Consider the following 17,942-nt stretch of genomic DNA (forward strand, 5'->3'; position numbering starts at 1 on the left):
CAGGAGTGCTCTTGCCCGCTTCTCAGCCATTCTCACCTAGCAAAACACAACAATCTATCCTCTGCAAGCCTACTCTGGTTTTCTTCTGATTGAGCTTATGCCCCAAGGCCCCAAAAGGCCCTTTGTCAGTATGTTTTTTGGACTGTGACTGTTCTTCACAGTGACTATTTCCTACCCCCTGGACCAAGCTTTCAACCAATGGAGTTCATCATTCTGGTCTCTCTCCACCCAGAGCCTGACAACATCACAGTCATGCAATTGTTTGCTGAATGAACAAATGCATGAGTAAATTAACATTCCACCAAAGAAAGGAAACTAGAATAAGCCTTTGGCGGAGTTAGAGGGATCACATGGAAAGTTCATCAGGCAGAAGATTTGAAGCCCTGGGTTCTAGTCCTTACTTTATTACCAGGTGGGGGGGGGGGAGGAATTTACACAAACCACTTAACTTCAATTTTTAATACCTGCAGAACAGGGTATGGACAGATGACATGGAAATGGAATGTAATTCCCATTTACTAAGCACTTACTCTATGTCAGGCACTTTCTAAAAGTGTTTTTCTCATGTCATTTAATTTTCATCTGCTCCTCAGAATACCCTTAGGAAGTAGGCATTCTGTCTTCATTTAGATGTAATAATAGTAGATTCAAAGAGCTTGCCCTCGGTGACATAGCTAGCAAGTGGCTAAAAAAGGGAGGGATCCAAATTGGTCTGTCTCTAAAATGCATGCTCTCAAATACCAGGTCATCGCATTTAAATGTGAGATCTTCGATAATTTAAATAAGGGAATTTGGACCTTCTCAAGCCATGTGATAGCCCTAAAAAGCAGCAGTGCTTGTTTATCTACTTAAGGTGACGGGGACTGGGTGACACACACGTGGTGATGCACCAAACTTCAGGGTCTTGAAAGGGGGAGGAGCCTTTCTGGATGAAAAGTCTGAGCCCAGGAAAAGGAAGAAAATGCAGGAAGAGATGCCATGGGAAGGGGGGACTGGGGGACAGTCTGGCAGAAAAGCAAGGGCAGGCACAGGCAAACAGGAAGGGTCCTGAGTGGGCTGCTGCTGAGGGCGCCGGGCTGGGTGGAGGGAGAATGATGAAGGTCCAGTGCTGCTGGGGGGCAGAGCTTCGGGAGGCGGGTGGCCATCTAGGGAGAGAAGGGTCCGCCAGGGCTGGCAAATCCAACCCAAAGCAGGAAATGGGATGGGTCAACCTTGCTTCGTTAAGAATGGAGGGGGTTGAAGAGAAAACTCAGCCAAGGGCCTGAGGGGAAAAAGGGGAGACTAGCGAGAAAAACAATGACCGTGCAGGTCTGAAAGGAAGAACCTGCAGACTTAGAGAGAGGTGATGACAGAGAGGGCCTAGAATGGCCCATTTCATGCTTTAAACTTGTGCCAAGCTGAGTAATGCGGGCCTGAGCTGGTGATTTACCTCAGCTCTGGGGAGATTAGTCTGTGCATCAGCAGCAGCATAAACAAACATCACTGTTCTACAGAGATAAGTGCTATTAATACCAAAGAGATCTAATCGTGGGCCGACCTTTATAGTTCACAAAGCATGTTCACGTACAGGATGGCATCGAACCCCACAACAACCTGGGCATTGCCACTCCCTACATGGCAAAGTGAGGCTTAAGTTTTGTCAAATGATTTAGCCCAAGTCAGGAAGTTCCAGGTCGACCTGGGACTGGCATTTAGGTCTTCCCGTTCCTGGTCCAGGGTTCTGGGATAGGAATAAAATCTAGCCTTTGCCTTTTAAAGACTTACATCTCAGGAGAGAAAGAAAAAAGATATATATACATAGCTAGCTAGTTAACTAGATAGATAGCTAGATAATTACACAAAGGAGCAGATACTATACTCCAGAAGAGTTTAGTCCAGAGGAAGGGGCAAGGCTGGGGGCAGCTGGAAACAGCTCAAGGCTACTGCAGACTGGACAGGAGGAGGGGGATCACTAAGCAGGAAAGCAAGGAAGCAGGGAAAGCTCCGAGAGTGTGGGCTTCAGAGGGGTACTGTGCCTACCTAGTCCCTCCCCACAGTACAGCAGTTGGCCAGGGCAATCATTTAATAAATACGTACTGTTGACGCTGTGCTAAATGCCGAAGATCCAAAGGCATACAAACGGTAGGTTCAAGACATTTACTCCAAGACCAAAAGTGTCAGGGCTGCTTGCTGGGGCGGGTTGTCTGTCATCTGTGCTTTTGGAAAAGGGAGATGTTCTATTCTCAGAGTGATAACCCAATCCATCAGAGGAATGTAGGACCTCCAGTTTTTCGAAACTTACTACTTTCCCAAAATAGAAGAGGACTCTGTTTGCCTCTCCTTTGGCAGGTGGTCAGAAAGGGTCACAGCTGAAAGGGGAAAAGGGAGCATTCAAGTAGCTATTTCACAGCAGAGTCATGTAAAAAGAAAAAGCAAGAGGGTTGTGTTTAGCAACTTGCTCCACAGTTTGGTATTCACCCTCCCAACATTCATGTGTATACGATGCACATGTAGTCAAGAGAAAATGTGATAGGGGAATAGAGTGAGGGAGCCTGCAAAGTGCTGAAGCAGCATACCTGGCAGCTGCTAAAACAAAACTTCAAAGATCTGGCTTCTTTGAAAAGCCATCAGGCAGGACCCCACCCACTCCCCCTGCTAGCCACAGCTTCCCTGGGAGCTAGTACACGTAACCGCTTCCGCATGTTTGGCTCTGTTCCCCAGGGCTATAGCAGCTCCATAAGCCAAGTCAGAGCCCAGCCAAGCAGGTGGGGGGTGGGGGGGGCGAGCGTAGGGAAACAAGTCCTCTCCCCAATATTCAGCCATGGGCATATCTCAGAAAATAAAATGATAATGCTGGGATCTGCTTTAAAAATCCTCTTCCTCTCAGTCAGCCCAGCTCTGATTGGTTAGACCACTAGTAATACAGAAGCTCTGGGCTTTCGAGGCTCCCAAGGCATCAGAATATGCCCCTCCCAGCACCACAAATTAGTTCAAGAACAGCATCTGTGGTAAATCTCTAGATCTAAACAAAAGAGGCTTGACATCTACAGAAGGGCCTAAGAGGAAAATCAAGAATATGCCTTTCTTGGAAACTCATTCCTTTTGATTTTTTTAATCCACTGACCAAGCTTGGGTCTTTATCACATCTTCTGGGTTAGCCGTCAGCCGTCTTAGTCCTGTGCTACTTAATAAGGAAGCCATGAGCCTCTGCAATTGGGGCTAGTAGGACTGAGCAACTGCTTTTTTCATGTTATTTAATTATCATTAATTTAAATTTAAATATCCACACCTGGCTTGTGGCGACTGCATTGGACAGCACTGATCTTATTCACCAAACGTTTATTGAGGACTTTGTACAGGTCACTATAAGGATGTAAAATTGTGTAAGACTTGATGTCTGCCCCACAAAGCTTACAATCTAATATGACAGGTAAGACAAATATACAAAGAGCCAGAATATAAGCAGGAGTGGCAAGTGTCATGGCAGAGATAAAGAAATGATACTTGAACATGGAGTAGGGAGATGGTGGCCCAACATTACGCCTCGGCCATACCAACCACGCAGGGAGTCTATCAAATCAAGGACAGTGAAAAGAGAGGAATCACTATAAAGAACACCAAAAAGCTGAACACCACAAAAACATACATTCAGTGAACACTCTAACTCATTAGGCAACCAATGTGAAAGGTTGGAGGAAAGAGGTAACTATCCCATCCTGGGCTGTCCAAGATGGTGGATACCCTTCCACTTGCACCATCTTCTAGGAGTGGCTCTTAAAAGACTCCTGTGGGTTAGGGGGGTGGGGAGAAGGCTAGGGTTTAAAAAGTTCTCTGTCTTTTCCTTTTCCATATCTGCCTCTACCCCTCAGATGAAAGAGGAACTCTTGCTTGTAGGGCACTTTTGATTTTTGTATAACATGAAAGAACTGAATAGGGTCCAAGGGAGAAGCAATAAAGACCCGATGACATGGGCAGGGCGGGGCGGGAGGGTGTGTTGTGAGCTTTAAGTTCAATGGAGGAACTAGGTAGGGCTTTTTTTCCCCACTGTTCAGTTCACTAGGATAGGAAGGGCCCCAAATTTCCATTCTCTAGGAATTAAAATCAAGCACTTAGCCCGAGCATCCTCTGATTTACAGTTTTTAGGAACAGGAGTCTAGTGGGTGAGGAGGGAAGAGAAATCCTAATGGCATTGCTCAAGGAACAGGGAAGACTGCAGAAATGCCCTACTGAGCCAAACCCTATACAGTACAGGGTGTGAACATGTGCAGATGCAGGCGAGGGGCAGGGTGTCCATCTACTTATTCCTTTACGTCTAAATTCCTTAATAAATATTCATTTAATATTTGTTCTTATTTTTAAGTCCCTACTGCTAACCAAGGTGCTCGGATCCAATAGTAATAAGAAACTTAACACTTCTGTTGAAGGAGTGACAGTACATAGAGAGTAAACTAATAGGGGGAGGGCTATGGAATGGCATACGCATAGAAGTGCTGAGGGCAAATACACAAGGCTTATTTCTGATCACTGCTGAAACTGAACGTGTAGAGAGAAATAATACTGGAAAGTTTGGGACCAGATGCAGGTGTGCGTTTTGGAAATCAGGCCAAGTTTTTATTTCTTTTTTTTTTTCATTTTTAAGACTATGTTGCATTAGGTCTTTTTATTTCTTCCTTAAAAATTTTATTATCAGGGAAATTACCAACAATCTTTAGATTTTAAATAAAACAAGTTAGAAAGCTGTAGACCTGAGAGGTTGAAGCCCAACTGTGCCATATTCATAGACTATCTCCTCCAATTTATCTTTCTCAATAATAAAGCCAGTATTTTGCTGACTTTTCCCCCTAATTTCTCATTTAGCTGTGAACTGGAAGACAGCAGGAAGTATGATTAATGATACTTCCTAAGCAACCAACACCAACTTCAGGACTTTATAGTTATACAAACTGAAAAATCTGTACAACAGAGCCAGCTTGTGAATTTCAGTTTCTATCATTCAAAACTCACTGTTTTGACCAATGCATGGTATTTCAAACAGAAACACTCTGCTTCAGCCAGACTGGTCCCCATTCCCTGTCGCTTGCAAATGTTTACAACACCTTGCACATTACGGGTCTTCTCCCTCCTCTCCTGTCCTTCACCTGTCCGTAGCCTACACAGTCAAGGACTGAATTCATACTCTACCTTAAAACCTTCCTCTGCAGAGTCTTCTCTTTCCACCTGTCTTCAGTACCTTTTCTGAACTGTGACTCGTCTGAACCTATGTGCCCTCTTTTAATCACTCATTTTGCATTTTATGTGAAAAAAGTAAACACACATTCAGGGCAGTTTTTTTTATACCACCCTGCTGAACTGTCACCTCTAACTTAGCAGGAGTGTGAATCACATTACTTTGATCCTCGAATAGTGCTGAGCACAAAGTAAATGTGCAATTACCTCTTAATTTGTTACTATTAGCCTCTTCGCCCACCCACGCCCCATCTGCCCTTCCAGATTCCGCTCATGCCCCTTTCCTCTCCATGGACCTTTTGTCAGCTTCTCCAGTTAGTGGTCAATTTCCCCTCTGAATTTGTACCTACAGGATAACCCTCTTCTTCAACAATTAAGCACATACTGTTTCACAGTACTTGCATTGATAGGACTATTAACTTTCCTCCTTGAGAACAGAGACCCTAACACCTCCTTCACAGCTCAGCCCAGTGTCTTGTGTTTAGGAGATATAACATTGTTTTAACAACTACCAGATGATGCCATTTCCCATCTGTGATGCTACTTAATGCCAGTTTTACCTTTCCTCTTTTTCAAATATTTCAATATACTAATTATTCGGTGAAGAAGGTAACAGAACTCTTCTTTTGGGGGCTAGTATTCCAAATGCATTGGGTTCATGTAGCTAAGCAAGATTATTTGAGAACACTAATAATATAGACAGAGTCTTTATTAAGACTTTATTTTTTTATTAATTAATATTTCTTTATTAATTAATATTTCAATTTTCCTTGGTGCAAAGTTCCAGAAGAACATAATTTGATTTCCTCTAGCTCACCTATAAACCCCCTTTATGGTTTCCTTACCTGCTATGCCAGAAAGCCTGCTTTTCTCATCTAAATCCTTCTAGATTATAGTCACATTACTGAGATGCACCCATATTTCATTTTCATCACGGAAAGATAGTAAAACTTATTTTTAAGAACCAGGCCAAACATGGTATTGCTTATTGGCTTTGAAGCCAAATTAATACAAGTCTTAGCCTGATAATTCATGAAAGCCAAAAATATCCCCGTACTGTGTCTGAAGCAGAAGAAGGTCCAATTAAGACAAGAGTTCTACTGTTACTTATTACGAACCCCAGGGGCCTGCCATATGATGTGACATTTTGAATTCCTAGGCTCTCATACACTGCTTCTCTCCCACCTAAAGCTTTCCTAGCATCTCCCAAAGAACACTTGGCTCCATATTTAAATGCCCTTTTAAGTTTAGCTTCTCTTTGGTTATCTTTCTTTAGGAGCATTTTCTTGGTTTATAATCAAAATTTTAATTTATGGATACTGACTTCACAATAAAAGTAGATCGTGTAAACCTCAGTGTTGTGTTATGATTAGGTATACCTGTTTTCCCTACTATGTATCTAGTCTAAGTATTACATGAAGTGGTGTAGGAATATGTCCTCAGCCAGTCTAATTTTACATTCCTTTCTTTTCTGGAAAGGGAACTAAGAATTATCAAGAACCTATACCCAAGCCAGAACCTATGCCAAAACTGCTTCTCAAAGTGGCTGCAAGGGAAGAGAGGATCTTTACTCCTTTTCAGATACTATCAGTCTATTGTTTTCTTTTATTAAAACATAGGTACAGAGAGTTTTTTCCTTTTAGCCCCTTAAATCCTAGGACTTAAAAAAAAAAAAAAAAAAAAAAGCAGAGGGCCTGGGTGGCTCAGTCGGTTAAGCATCTGCCTTCAGCTCAGATCATGATCCCGGGATCCTGGGATCAAGCCCCGTGTTGGGCTCCCCTGTGCTGTCTCTCTCTCTCTCAAATAAATAAATAAAATCTTAAAAAAAAAAAAAAGCAATGATTTCTTAGTTGTATTTAATTGGTAACATGCTGAAAGTCTTAACAAAAATAAGAGTGGGAGGGGCACTTGGGTGGCTCAGTCGGTTAAGCATCTGACTCATGATTTCGGCTCAGGTCATGGTCTCAGGGTTGTGAGACTGAGCCCCAAGTTGGGCGTGGGGCCTGCTTGGGATTCTCTCTCTCCCTCTGCCAAATAAAATAAAATAAAATAAAAAGAAAGAAGAGTGGGAGGGAGGATGGAGGGAGGACGGGGTCTTTAGCTACAGGTTCAGGAAAGCTGACTAGTCTTCCTTCTAGAAATTCATGGAGTCAACAGTAAGCTTTAAAACTGGGTCATCAATGTCTCTCTACAGAAGTCGGAAAGAAAGAGTGTTTCTTTACCATTCTGATTCTTTCCAAGCTCTTTCAAAACTGGTAAACGGAGTTAACTTGCAAAGATGAATGAAGAGAGGAAAAACCATGTGAGAATTAAACTGAATTATGAATTAAGTAACTCTGATATAATTTCTTAATTCTAGAAAAGGAGTCTCATTCAGCTTAATATGTAGACTTTTGTCATTCAGGCCTCTTAGAGTCAAAATAATCACCAACTGTGGATAGATATAAAATTATAAAGTCAACAGTGAAACAAGATAGGGTCTTGGGCGCCTGGGTGGCTCAGTTGGTTAAGTGACTGCCTTCAGCTCAGGTCATGATCCTGGGGTCCTGGGATCGAGTCCCACATCGGACTCCCAGGGAGCCTGCTTATGCCTCTCCCTCAGCCTGCTGCCCCCGCCTGCTTGTGCTCTCTGTCAAATAAGTAAATAAAATTAAAAAAAAAAAAAAGATTTAAAAAATAACATAGGGTCTTGCCTCCAACAATGACTGTGTGCATGCAACGTGGGTGTGCCCAAGTGTACATGTGTCCTATTTTAATCCTAAGGAAAGGTACTTGGTACTTTGGGGGGTAGGGAGGAGGCATACTGAACTGAAAAAACACTACACTGGCACACCACAAAGCAACCTGCATTTTGGCTTGCAGATAAGAAAAGATCTACTTCTTTCACTCCTGATACTAGGCCCAAACATTCCCACACATACTTTGCCCAGGCTCTGCTATGATGTCCAGCCAGAGATCTTTGACACATTTCCTAGGTTTACCCACATTCCTTCAATAGGCAGAAGCCCAATCATTCTGGCCTTGGCACAAACACCTATGGCCCTCAGCTCTCTTGGGGAAGGAGGAATTGTAGAATCTGTCACAGAGCTTGAACTGAAACAGAGCATAGCCTTTGAGAGGTTATGTGTCTGGTGGAGTGAGAAAAGAAGCAGAGGAACTTTAGATAGAAGTACAGGCCTTTATCACACATGTGCTGAAGAAACATTTTACTCAAGGGGTGAGAGCTAAGACTCAGGAGGAGGAAGGACAAGTTAACTTGATTTTATGGGAAAGAAGGAAGGAGAATAAGAAGTGAAATAAGTTCTACAGAACTCTGAACATGAAAGAATTTCCTTTTTTTTTTTTAGGGCCCCCCAAAAGTGGTTTCTTTTTGTGATTGTGCTCTTTGGCTAGAGAGTGTTGTTTATATAACAGTATAAAGTACAAAATTATAAGCTCCAAACTCCTCCAGAGAAAAGCTCTCCCAAAGCTCGACCCCCAGGATAGATGGAAAATATGAGTGTTTACTGGCTAGAACATCGAGCTGCAGTGGAAATTTCAACATTCAAAAGAAGATAGCAGAGAGGAAGGGCCTGGTGAGTAGAAAGAAGTCACCCTTCAACAAAGGGGTCAGAGAAAAAGGAAGAGTCTCCTGTTGGCTCCACTCTGATGCTTTCCCTTCCTCAGCTGGAAAGGCCACAGCTCTGTGATCCAGCCCGAGGAGCACACCACCCACAGGTAACGGCTAGTTCCCTCTGTACTAGATACTAACCCAAGTGGGTAGCACCATATCCCAAGCAAGTCCAATTTCAACTTTTTTTCTTCTGGGGAAGGAAATGAAATGTTATCAACAATCTACACCAAAACCAGGCACTAAACTGGCTCCTTTCACATACACTACTCAATTAAATCTTATAACAACTTAATGAGGTAGGTATTATTTGCATATCTAAGCAGATGGGAAAATTGTGGCCCAGAGAAGCAATGTAATTCGCCCAAGGTCACACACTTAAGGCAGGCACATCCAGGTCTGTCCAACTCAACAGTTCCTTCTCCTTCTATTACATCGTGCCATCTGCCTCATAGGGGTCAACGGCCCCCTTTCCTATAAAGTTAACATACTCTTAAAGAAACAGAAGCATTTCAAGGACTAGGCTGAGGCTAATCCCCCTACAGAGGGGCAGAGGATAGGAGCAAAACTTTGCCATTTTAGTCACTAAATATAATTTTTGTGGAACTATGGGACTCTCTTTTAAGCCCTTACAATACCCCTTTTTTTAATGTAGTAAAAAACACCTAAGTTTAAAAACACCATCTAACCATTTCTGTGTGTACAGTTCAGTAAAGTACATTCACACTGTTGTACAACAGAGCTCTAGAACTTTTTCATCTTGCAAAACTGAAACTCTGTAGCTATTAAATGTTAATTCCCTCTTCCCTCTCCCTGCAGCCCCTGGCAACCACCTTTCTACTTTCTGTTTCTCTGATCTGGATGACATTAGACACTTTGTATGAAAGGAATGATACAGTATTTGTCCTTTTGTGACCAGCTTATTTCACTTATCATAATGCCCTCCAGGTTCACCTATGTTGTAGCAGGTGACAGAATTAAATGCTTACACATTCTTCTCGATATCTTTTCTTCTAACTGCCTGCGCCGTCAGATTGAAATCTTTGCTATATGCCCCTTGACACTACTCTGTAACTGTTTCATGTGTATATAGCTCCTTTTCTCTGCTAGACTGTCACCTCTGAGTGATCAAAAACTAGGTCTTCCAAATCTTTTAGACCATACCCAGCACCCAGGACTATGCTGAGAACATGACAGATAGATCACGGACCATAAGCTCTGTGAGATCAGGCACAGTCCTGTTTTATTTATCATGACTCCCCAGGGCCTAACCAAATGCCTGACACATGGAAAATGAATAGGATGTATTTTTGTTTTTTTAAAACAACAAACTCAGTATTTTCTGAGGATTAAAAATGAAAAGATGGGAAGTCAGAGACCTGACTCTCCAGCAACATTTGTAAGAAATAATCTAAAGGAAGGGAGAAAAGTATTAGCTAAACTAGAATCAAAATCTCTGAAAAACTTGTTCCTATAAATTATGTAAAGTAGGGTATCAGACTCATTATAATTTAGTTCTGGAGAATGAAAGGGCAGAGGGAGAGAGTGACGTGAAATATACCCCAATTTCTAAGATTTGGTGCTTCACTGTACCCCATTCCCCCATGCTGTTCTCTACAGTGGGGGCCAGCCAGGCCGAGCACCCCAAGCCCATGATGTCTTGCCCTGTCACAAAAAGGAGGAACAAACTCATGGCTTTGCTTTCAAGCTCCCCCACCTTTAATATCGAGGAACAGACAAATCCCCAGGTTGCATGTGTGAAAAAGCCAGAGATGGATAAAAATAATTCAATGACAAATGCTGGAAAAACATACAAAGGGGCAGAAGCCAGACATTCGTGGGATTCCCTGACAGCTCGATCCACAAGGAAGGGTTGGACTGGAAAAAAACAGGGCCTCAGGTTCCTGCCAAGCCGTCTGAGGCCCTGTCCTTCCCAAATCCTTCCAAGCAGCAGCCAAGACTTTATAGTAACCCTTCCAGGTCTCACAAAGAAAGATGCACTGTGAGCCCGCTGAGCGCTCCTCACCTAGAAAATACCCCTCCCTGACGTGGTCCAACTCCATGCAAGGCTGGCCGTACTGGGGAGATGCCTCTGCTTATGGCTTCCAGCCCCTAACAACACCCCATGGGCCCAGAAAATGTATAGCTAAAAGGCAGCCTGAAAAATCCTACCCATCTCATTGGCTGAAGAAAAGCTTAGATACCCAGGTATCCACATCTAGAAAGCGAAATTGATCCCTTTAAGAAAAAAGAGGTCACAAACACTTGGTACCTGCATCCTGGAGGCCCTATTGTATAATTCTAAATCGGCCTCGCTTAGAGGTACACCTCAGGCTTCTCAACATGTGACTGATTTTGGCCCTGACTACTTTCTCTTCTGGAGAATGGCCTGCAATTAATCTCACTTATTACCTCTGAAAAGTAACAACAGAGGAATGGCTGGCCAAGTCCAGCTCCAGAGCGTCTAGGGAACGGCAAGCTACAGGGCCAGGCCTCAGACTGTCTGGGCAAGTCGTGGGCTCTTTGCCTTCCTCTCCCACAACAAAGCTTGAACAGGGACTCCAGACAGACCAGAGGAACCAAGGGATTTGAGGAGCTGGGCTGAGCTCACACTGACCCAATGGGAGACAACAGCCCTGAGGCTGCGTTTGGGGGGGGGGGCTTCAAAACTGCGGGGGAAGAACAAGGTTGTCTGGTGAAAACTTGTGTGATCCATAAAATTGAGAACAATAGCAACACCACAGGGAAATGAAAAATAACACTATTTGCAGAGTTCTCGTGAGTCACCAGTTTTCATTCCTGTGGCTACCAAGTCACTGCATCCTCCAATATGCAGATGAAAAGCACAGCCAGCGAAGGATTCTCTTTATGTCTTGTTACTGTTTACAGGACAGCCCCTGGTTTAGGGAATTATCAGAGCTTATCAGCACTGGAATCCACTGTTGCTATTGTAGATGAACTAGTAAGAGCACCTCTTATTTACTTAGCACCCACTTCCAGGGAGATCAAAGTGCCTTAAGGGCAATCTAAAAGCTCTCAAAACAGGCTGGTTTATACGTAAGTATGCTTGCCCAGTAAAAAGATTAAATGAATGGTTTAGGGTCACTTAGTGTCAAAAACCAGTCATAAAACTCAGATCTCTAAGCTATTAATCCCATATTCATTGAACTTAGTCACCCTTACTACTAAGAGAGGGGCAACAAGAGACTATCCACAAAACAGTGACTTACCAGGTAAAAATGGAAATTGGGGTATGGTACTGGGTAGAATGCCTGCTGGAGGTCTGGCTGTGGCCCAGGTCACAGCCAGCTCTGGAGGGACCCCAGAGAATTCACTTAGCACTCCTTTGGGGTGGACACCTCTGGGAATTCCACAAGCTGAGCCTCTAGGCTGTTCTGGCAACCAGAGGTTACCCGGGCTCAGAGGAAGGTTTCCGGGGCTACCCTAGACTGAAATGGGACCTTACACCTGGCCCTTCGGCTTGAAGAGCAGGTGACGAGAGGACTGCTTTGGGTACAACTAACTCAAAAGGGGAAAGGCCCAGGGACTCTGCAGGGGCCACTTCCTGGTGCTAGGGGCTCTGAAGTCAGTGGTGTAATATGCTATTTTCCTGCCACTCATAAGCACAGTCTGGCTAGGAGAAGGCCATTCACAGTGCTGGACTCTAGGTCTGGGCTCTGCCCTGGATGGATCCCCACATCTTTCTGGGTTTCAGCACTGCCAAACAGGTGCTACCGAAAGAAGGCTCTAAACCCAGTCATGATGTGGAGTTTTGACATTTTGTTTATAGTATGGAAAATGGCTACAGCCTTGTCATATAGGCAGATAATATCCCCAAGACTGCAGGGAACATGTTTTCCATAGAAACAAGGCTCTGATTGTAACATGAAAATGGAATATTTGGAAATATTTTATATGGAAAATAAAGCTCTATGGTATAAACAGAATTCTTTTTTACGACTTATGTTTTAGGAATGTGGTTATTCTGTAGACTGTAAATCACCAAACGACAGCCTTCTGCGAAGAGAACTTCGTGGGAGGATGTCCCGTCTGAAACAGTCCTGCCTCTCGGTCTTCAGCTCTTTGTAACTCTCAGTTGATTCTTTTCACCCTTGACCACAACGATTACTGGTATGAAAGACACTGTACTCAAGCATGATGTAATGTGCTTATGTTTATGTTGCTTCCTGGGCAGAGTCTCTGCTTCCCAAATTAGTTCCTTCAGTAATAATTCTAACACCAACAGATACTTCAACAGCATACAGGTATTTCCTTCATGCCCAGGTCTTTGGCCGCCCCTCACAACCACGAGGCAAGGCAGCATGCTAAGAGGTGGCCGGCTGGCAGAGGCTGACAGAGCTGGCGTGGGGGTGGGGACTTGGAGGGACATCTGTGGCAGAGCTTCTTTATTCAGAGGGAACAGAATACTTCATCGTAACAGTCACATTCCTCTCTAGCTCACTTCACTCAGGCACAGATACAATTAAACCCGTTCTGAGTAGCCACTGATGCAAGATGTACTGGGAATCCATTTCTTACATTTTTTTTTAATAGGGGATTTAAAATATGGATCAAGACTAGAATTCAATACAGTGGCTTCTTTTCTAATTCAGAAGTTGCTTACTTTATGGCCAGAATCTATTTGGATTTTATCCTCTGCACTTTGCTCAACTACATAAAGGACATTTCCTTCCCACTTCCCAAATGAGCATTGTCCAGGGAGACTGTTTTGAGTTTAATTATATAACCTAGATGAAAACATAAAAAACAAATATGTCCTTCAAAAAAAAAAAGAGTCCAAAGTTATTGAAATGCAAATGTAGTACAAGGTATAAACAAGAATGAGGAGACAAGGAGAAAATGTCAAAAGTCAAAACAAGAAAATGTGGACTACAGGCAAGGACTGAACACATCACACCCCAAAGTGAGCTGACTGAACTGTATCAGAAATTTCCTTTGCCTTTGATTTGCCCGCAAACTGTCTTATGAGTCAAACGAGGCCCTCTATTCAAGTGCCAGAGTACTAGGGCAGGCAGAAAGGTACCTGTCTCCCAGGCGTCAGTGCAGGGAGTTCAAGGTGGGAAAGACTCTCTTCAGACCCAGGCTCTTTGTGACCCAAAACGATGATTCCACAACCCTTCACATACCTGCTTCCAGGAGGGGTAGAGTGGCTCTCAGGAGCTTGGGGGTCTGACTGTATTGACCATGTCGGGCCACTAGGACTGATGACAGGCCGAAGGGTAGGGGGGGTTGAAGCACTGCTTCTGTTTATGACGCCACTTGCCAAATTCAGGTTTGTTACCTAGAAATGAAGTGAGGGGAAATAACCTGATTTTACAGCGTTTTCGGAAAGTATCATTAAAAACAGATGGAGAAAATCAAGTCAAGTTCAGGAGATGCCGATTCATCTGAGCTAAAACAGTGGCTGTGACCAAGGCACCCATTAACGGCTGGCTTCTGTGCACACCAAAGAGGAGAAGTGAGGGTGGCTGGTGTCAACAGAAGTTACCATGTATGTATTCTGCCCCTACCGTGTGCAAAGTGCTGGACTGTGCCAGGTGCTATGAAATACAAAGATTAGTAACAAAGACAGCAAGAGTTTACTGCGTATTTACTCTGTGCCAGGCAAGGGTCTGAAACACTAGGCAAACTACTTAGCCTCTCTGGCCCTGTTTCCTCATCTGCAACTTCTAAATGCACAATACATTTTAGTTATACATAAGAAGAATGATTCTTATGACATAAAAAGAACTCACTGATTTAGAAAAAAGATGCACAGGCAAAAGAAAAATGGGCACTGACCCTAATAAACAATATACAAAAAAGGAATATAATTAGCCAACTAAATATTTAAAACTAGTCATTTCCACTGGCAATCAAAGAAATGTAAATTACAGGGCGCCTGGGTGGCTCAGTTGGTTAAGCGACTGCCTTCGGCTCAGGTCATGATCCTGGAGTCCCGGGATCAAGTCCCGCATCGGGCTCCCTGCTCAGCGAGGAGCCTGCTTCTCCCTCTAACCCTCCCCCCTCTCATGTACTCTCTCTCTCTCTCATTCTCGCTCTCTCAAATAAATAAATCTTTAAAAAAAAAGAAATGTAAATTACAAGGTAACATTTTTGTGTATACATGGATATACAATAATAAAAAATATACTACCTAATAATGGCAAGGGTATGTACTTATACTATTTATGTGACTATAAATTGGTAGAATCTTTCCAGAATTTGGCAATATATTATTAAAGGTATCAAAGTATTTGTACTACCGTCTAACTTCTAGCAACTGTGCTAAAAAACTAATTGCCCATGATTAACGATGGTGACTATTGTAATTGCAGTTACTATTTAGCAGAACTTACAATGTCTGAAGCTCTGTGTAAATGAGTACATTATATACATCCTATTTTAAACTGTCATAATTCTGTTGGTAGGTACCATTATAATCCCCGTTTACAAAGAAGGAAACTGAGGCCTAGGAACAAATGGCCAAACTAGAATCTGGACCATGGTCTTTGGAACTCCAAAGCCCATCTTCTTCCCCATAACACTATACTGTGAACAGATTTTGAAAACAAGCATTGATTTTAATATTGGAAAATGGGAAGATCAAAATGGCTAGCAGTGTTGTTAAGTAAATTTTGCTCTGTCCATATGAGGGAGTATTATGTGTCCACTACAATTTTTCGAAGAATTCTTAATGATATAGAGCCATGCTGATATCTCAAGAAAAAAGAAAAAAAAAACCACACTCTGAAACTACAGAAAGCAGATCCGAGTTTCCTTCAACACACATACACACAGATATATACTCGTGAAGGGCATGGATTACTTTTATAATCCAAAAGAGAAAATATAAGTTATCATGAGAAATACAGATGTGAGGTGAGCTTGAAACCTGTGAGATGAGAATGAAGTCAGAAAAGAAAGGACGTTTGGAAAAACATTTCAAAATCAGTTGTACAGGGAGAGATTGCTGAAAAGAGGGAGGGCACAGGGCCGAATGCAGGGTGTTGGGTGTGAGACGCCAGAGCCAAGTGGCATAGGAGATGGACATTCCAGGAAAAGTGTTCTCCTAGAAAAATGTCCTAAGAACCTAGTAATTCTGACATTTATAAGTAGAAGAATTCTGGAGCGCTGTCGTGTTTTTTTCATCCGGAAATTCTTTTTTTTTTTTAAAGTTTATTTTATTTTATTTATTTATTTATTTATTTATTTATTTATTTATTTATTTATTTGCGAGAGTGAGAGAGCAAGCATGAGCGAGGTGGGGGTGGGGGGGGAGGGGCAGAGGGAGAAGCAGACCCCCCCCCCCCCGCCCCGCTGAGCAGGGAGCCTGATGCAGGCCTTGATCCCAGGACCGCAGGATCATGACCTGAGCTGAAGGCAGACGCTTAACCGACTGAGCCACCCAGGTGCCCCTCATCTGAACATTCTGAAAGAAACATAAATCATTTTTGGCAACTGTACAGCGCCTCATCCCTAATTAGAGAACTCAGTACGTGAAAAGAGCCCAGGACTAGGTCTTCACATCAAAGGACTCAAATATTTTTCTGGGGAAGAAAGCGTTTTCATAGGTCAGGAGTGATTCCTGGTGCTTGTGGAGGCTGGGGTCCAGGACACTCGGGCTGCGCCCGCCAGTGTGGGCCTATCTTTAGAAGAAGCCTCAGAAGCTAACATTGGCTTATCATTTCTGACCCTCTTCTGCTGCTATCAGGGGGAGAAGACACACAGGGACTAAAGAAAGGGTGGGGAGGGAAGATACCGGAGCAGGTTATGGTAGTATTCTCTGGTCCCTGGAGTCTTTGAAGAGCCTTGCCTTCTTCCTGCACCTCGGGGGCAACAGAGGTCAGGTTGTCAGACAGTCAAACTGCTCCCTGTAGGACTTGAATGCACTCCTACCCCACACTGAGCCTTCGTCCTGCTTGCCCTGCTCCCTGGCCGTAAACATCAGGCCTTTCAAATTAGACATGAGCTTGCAGCTTATAAAAACACTACAGAGTAAGAAAGGTCTTTACGATAACTAACAGCTTCTCCAATTACTGCCTCTGTCAGTGTGCCAAAACCCTAATAAAAGAGGCTTATTAATAATTTATAGTGGAACAGCAATAAAATAAACAAAATGTACACACTTTACCATGTTTAGTATAAACCGTAGAGTTTAGAGATTAGTGAATGGGAAGGAGAAGAAATATCAGATTTGTTGAATCTTCTCTCTTTTGGCAAGGCCACCCCTAATTTAAACATCATTTTCATCAGAATAGCTAAGTTACTGAATGTTCACCGTGTGCCATGTATCAGATGTCCTTGCGTTGTCTTGATGTGTATTATCTCGTGTAATCCTGAGCAAGCCGTCTGAAGCACGTTCTACTGTTACCCCATTTTACAAAAGATGAAACTAAAATTAGATAACTCTAAGGGTAAGCAATTGCACAAAAATCACAATTGCACTAAAAATACCCACTAAGTGCAGGGCCAAGATGAGAACAGGGAATGTTCTCCTCCAAGTGCATGTGGTATACTTTTCCCAAATAACATGGTTTAATATTTGAGGTCTTGCAGTAGTAATGTCAAGCACTTGACATTACTCACTCCTTACCCATTACTCATGGAAGCAGATACTGTTATACTCCCTTTCAGAGATGGAGAAACTAAGGCTCAGAGAGTTTATAGTAGTTAATTTGCTCAGGGTTACATAACAGTGGCAGAATTAGTACTGTTGTTTTAAAATCCATTTTCTAGGGACACCTGGTTGGCTCAGCTGGTTAAGTGTCTGCCTTCAGCTCAGGTCATGATCCCAGGGTCCTGGGATTGAGCCCTGCATCAGGCTCCCTGCTCAGCGGGGAGCCTGCTTCTCCCTCTACCTGCTGCTCCCCCTGCTTGTGCTTTCTCTCTCTCTTTCTCTTTCCCTGACAAATATATAAAATCTTTAAAAAGAAAGAAAATCTATTTTCTAGTTTTAAAACTAGTAGGAAACAGTCCCAGTTATGCTTAATTATCCTTAATTATTAGAGATTTTTGAAAATATAATTAGATACCTCAAATTCTGACAACAGTGATTATACAGGAATTGATTATACCAAACTACACCAGCTTTTCCTTTTTTTGCCTTAAATTTTATTCCCCATTT

The 17,942-nt window shown here is 43.0% G+C and overlaps 1 protein-coding gene across 12 annotated transcripts in view; it reads right to left on the reverse strand.

Annotated features, from left to right (window-relative positions):
* Positions 1-17,942, reverse strand: part of TTLL5 (tubulin tyrosine ligase like 5) — a 273,355-nt gene that overhangs the window by 117,244 nt on the left and 138,169 nt on the right. For all 12 annotated transcript variants that reach the window (XR_003607888.2, XM_028096103.2, XM_028096363.2 and 9 more), the window contains one exon: positions 13,963-14,117. Coding sequence is in view for 11 of the 12 variants with exons in the window: in XM_028096103.2 (XP_027951904.1) it covers positions 13,963-14,117 (155 nt within the window). In the remaining variant the exon portion in view is untranslated. The remainder of the gene's footprint in view (positions 1-13,962; positions 14,118-17,942) is intronic.

Source organism: Eumetopias jubatus, unplaced genomic scaffold, assembly GCF_037043125.1.
Source record: "Eumetopias jubatus isolate StellerSeaLion01/CBP00866 unplaced genomic scaffold, mEumJub1_p1.0 scaffold_7, whole genome shotgun sequence".
Lineage (NCBI taxonomy): Eukaryota > Metazoa > Chordata > Mammalia > Carnivora > Otariidae > Eumetopias > Eumetopias jubatus.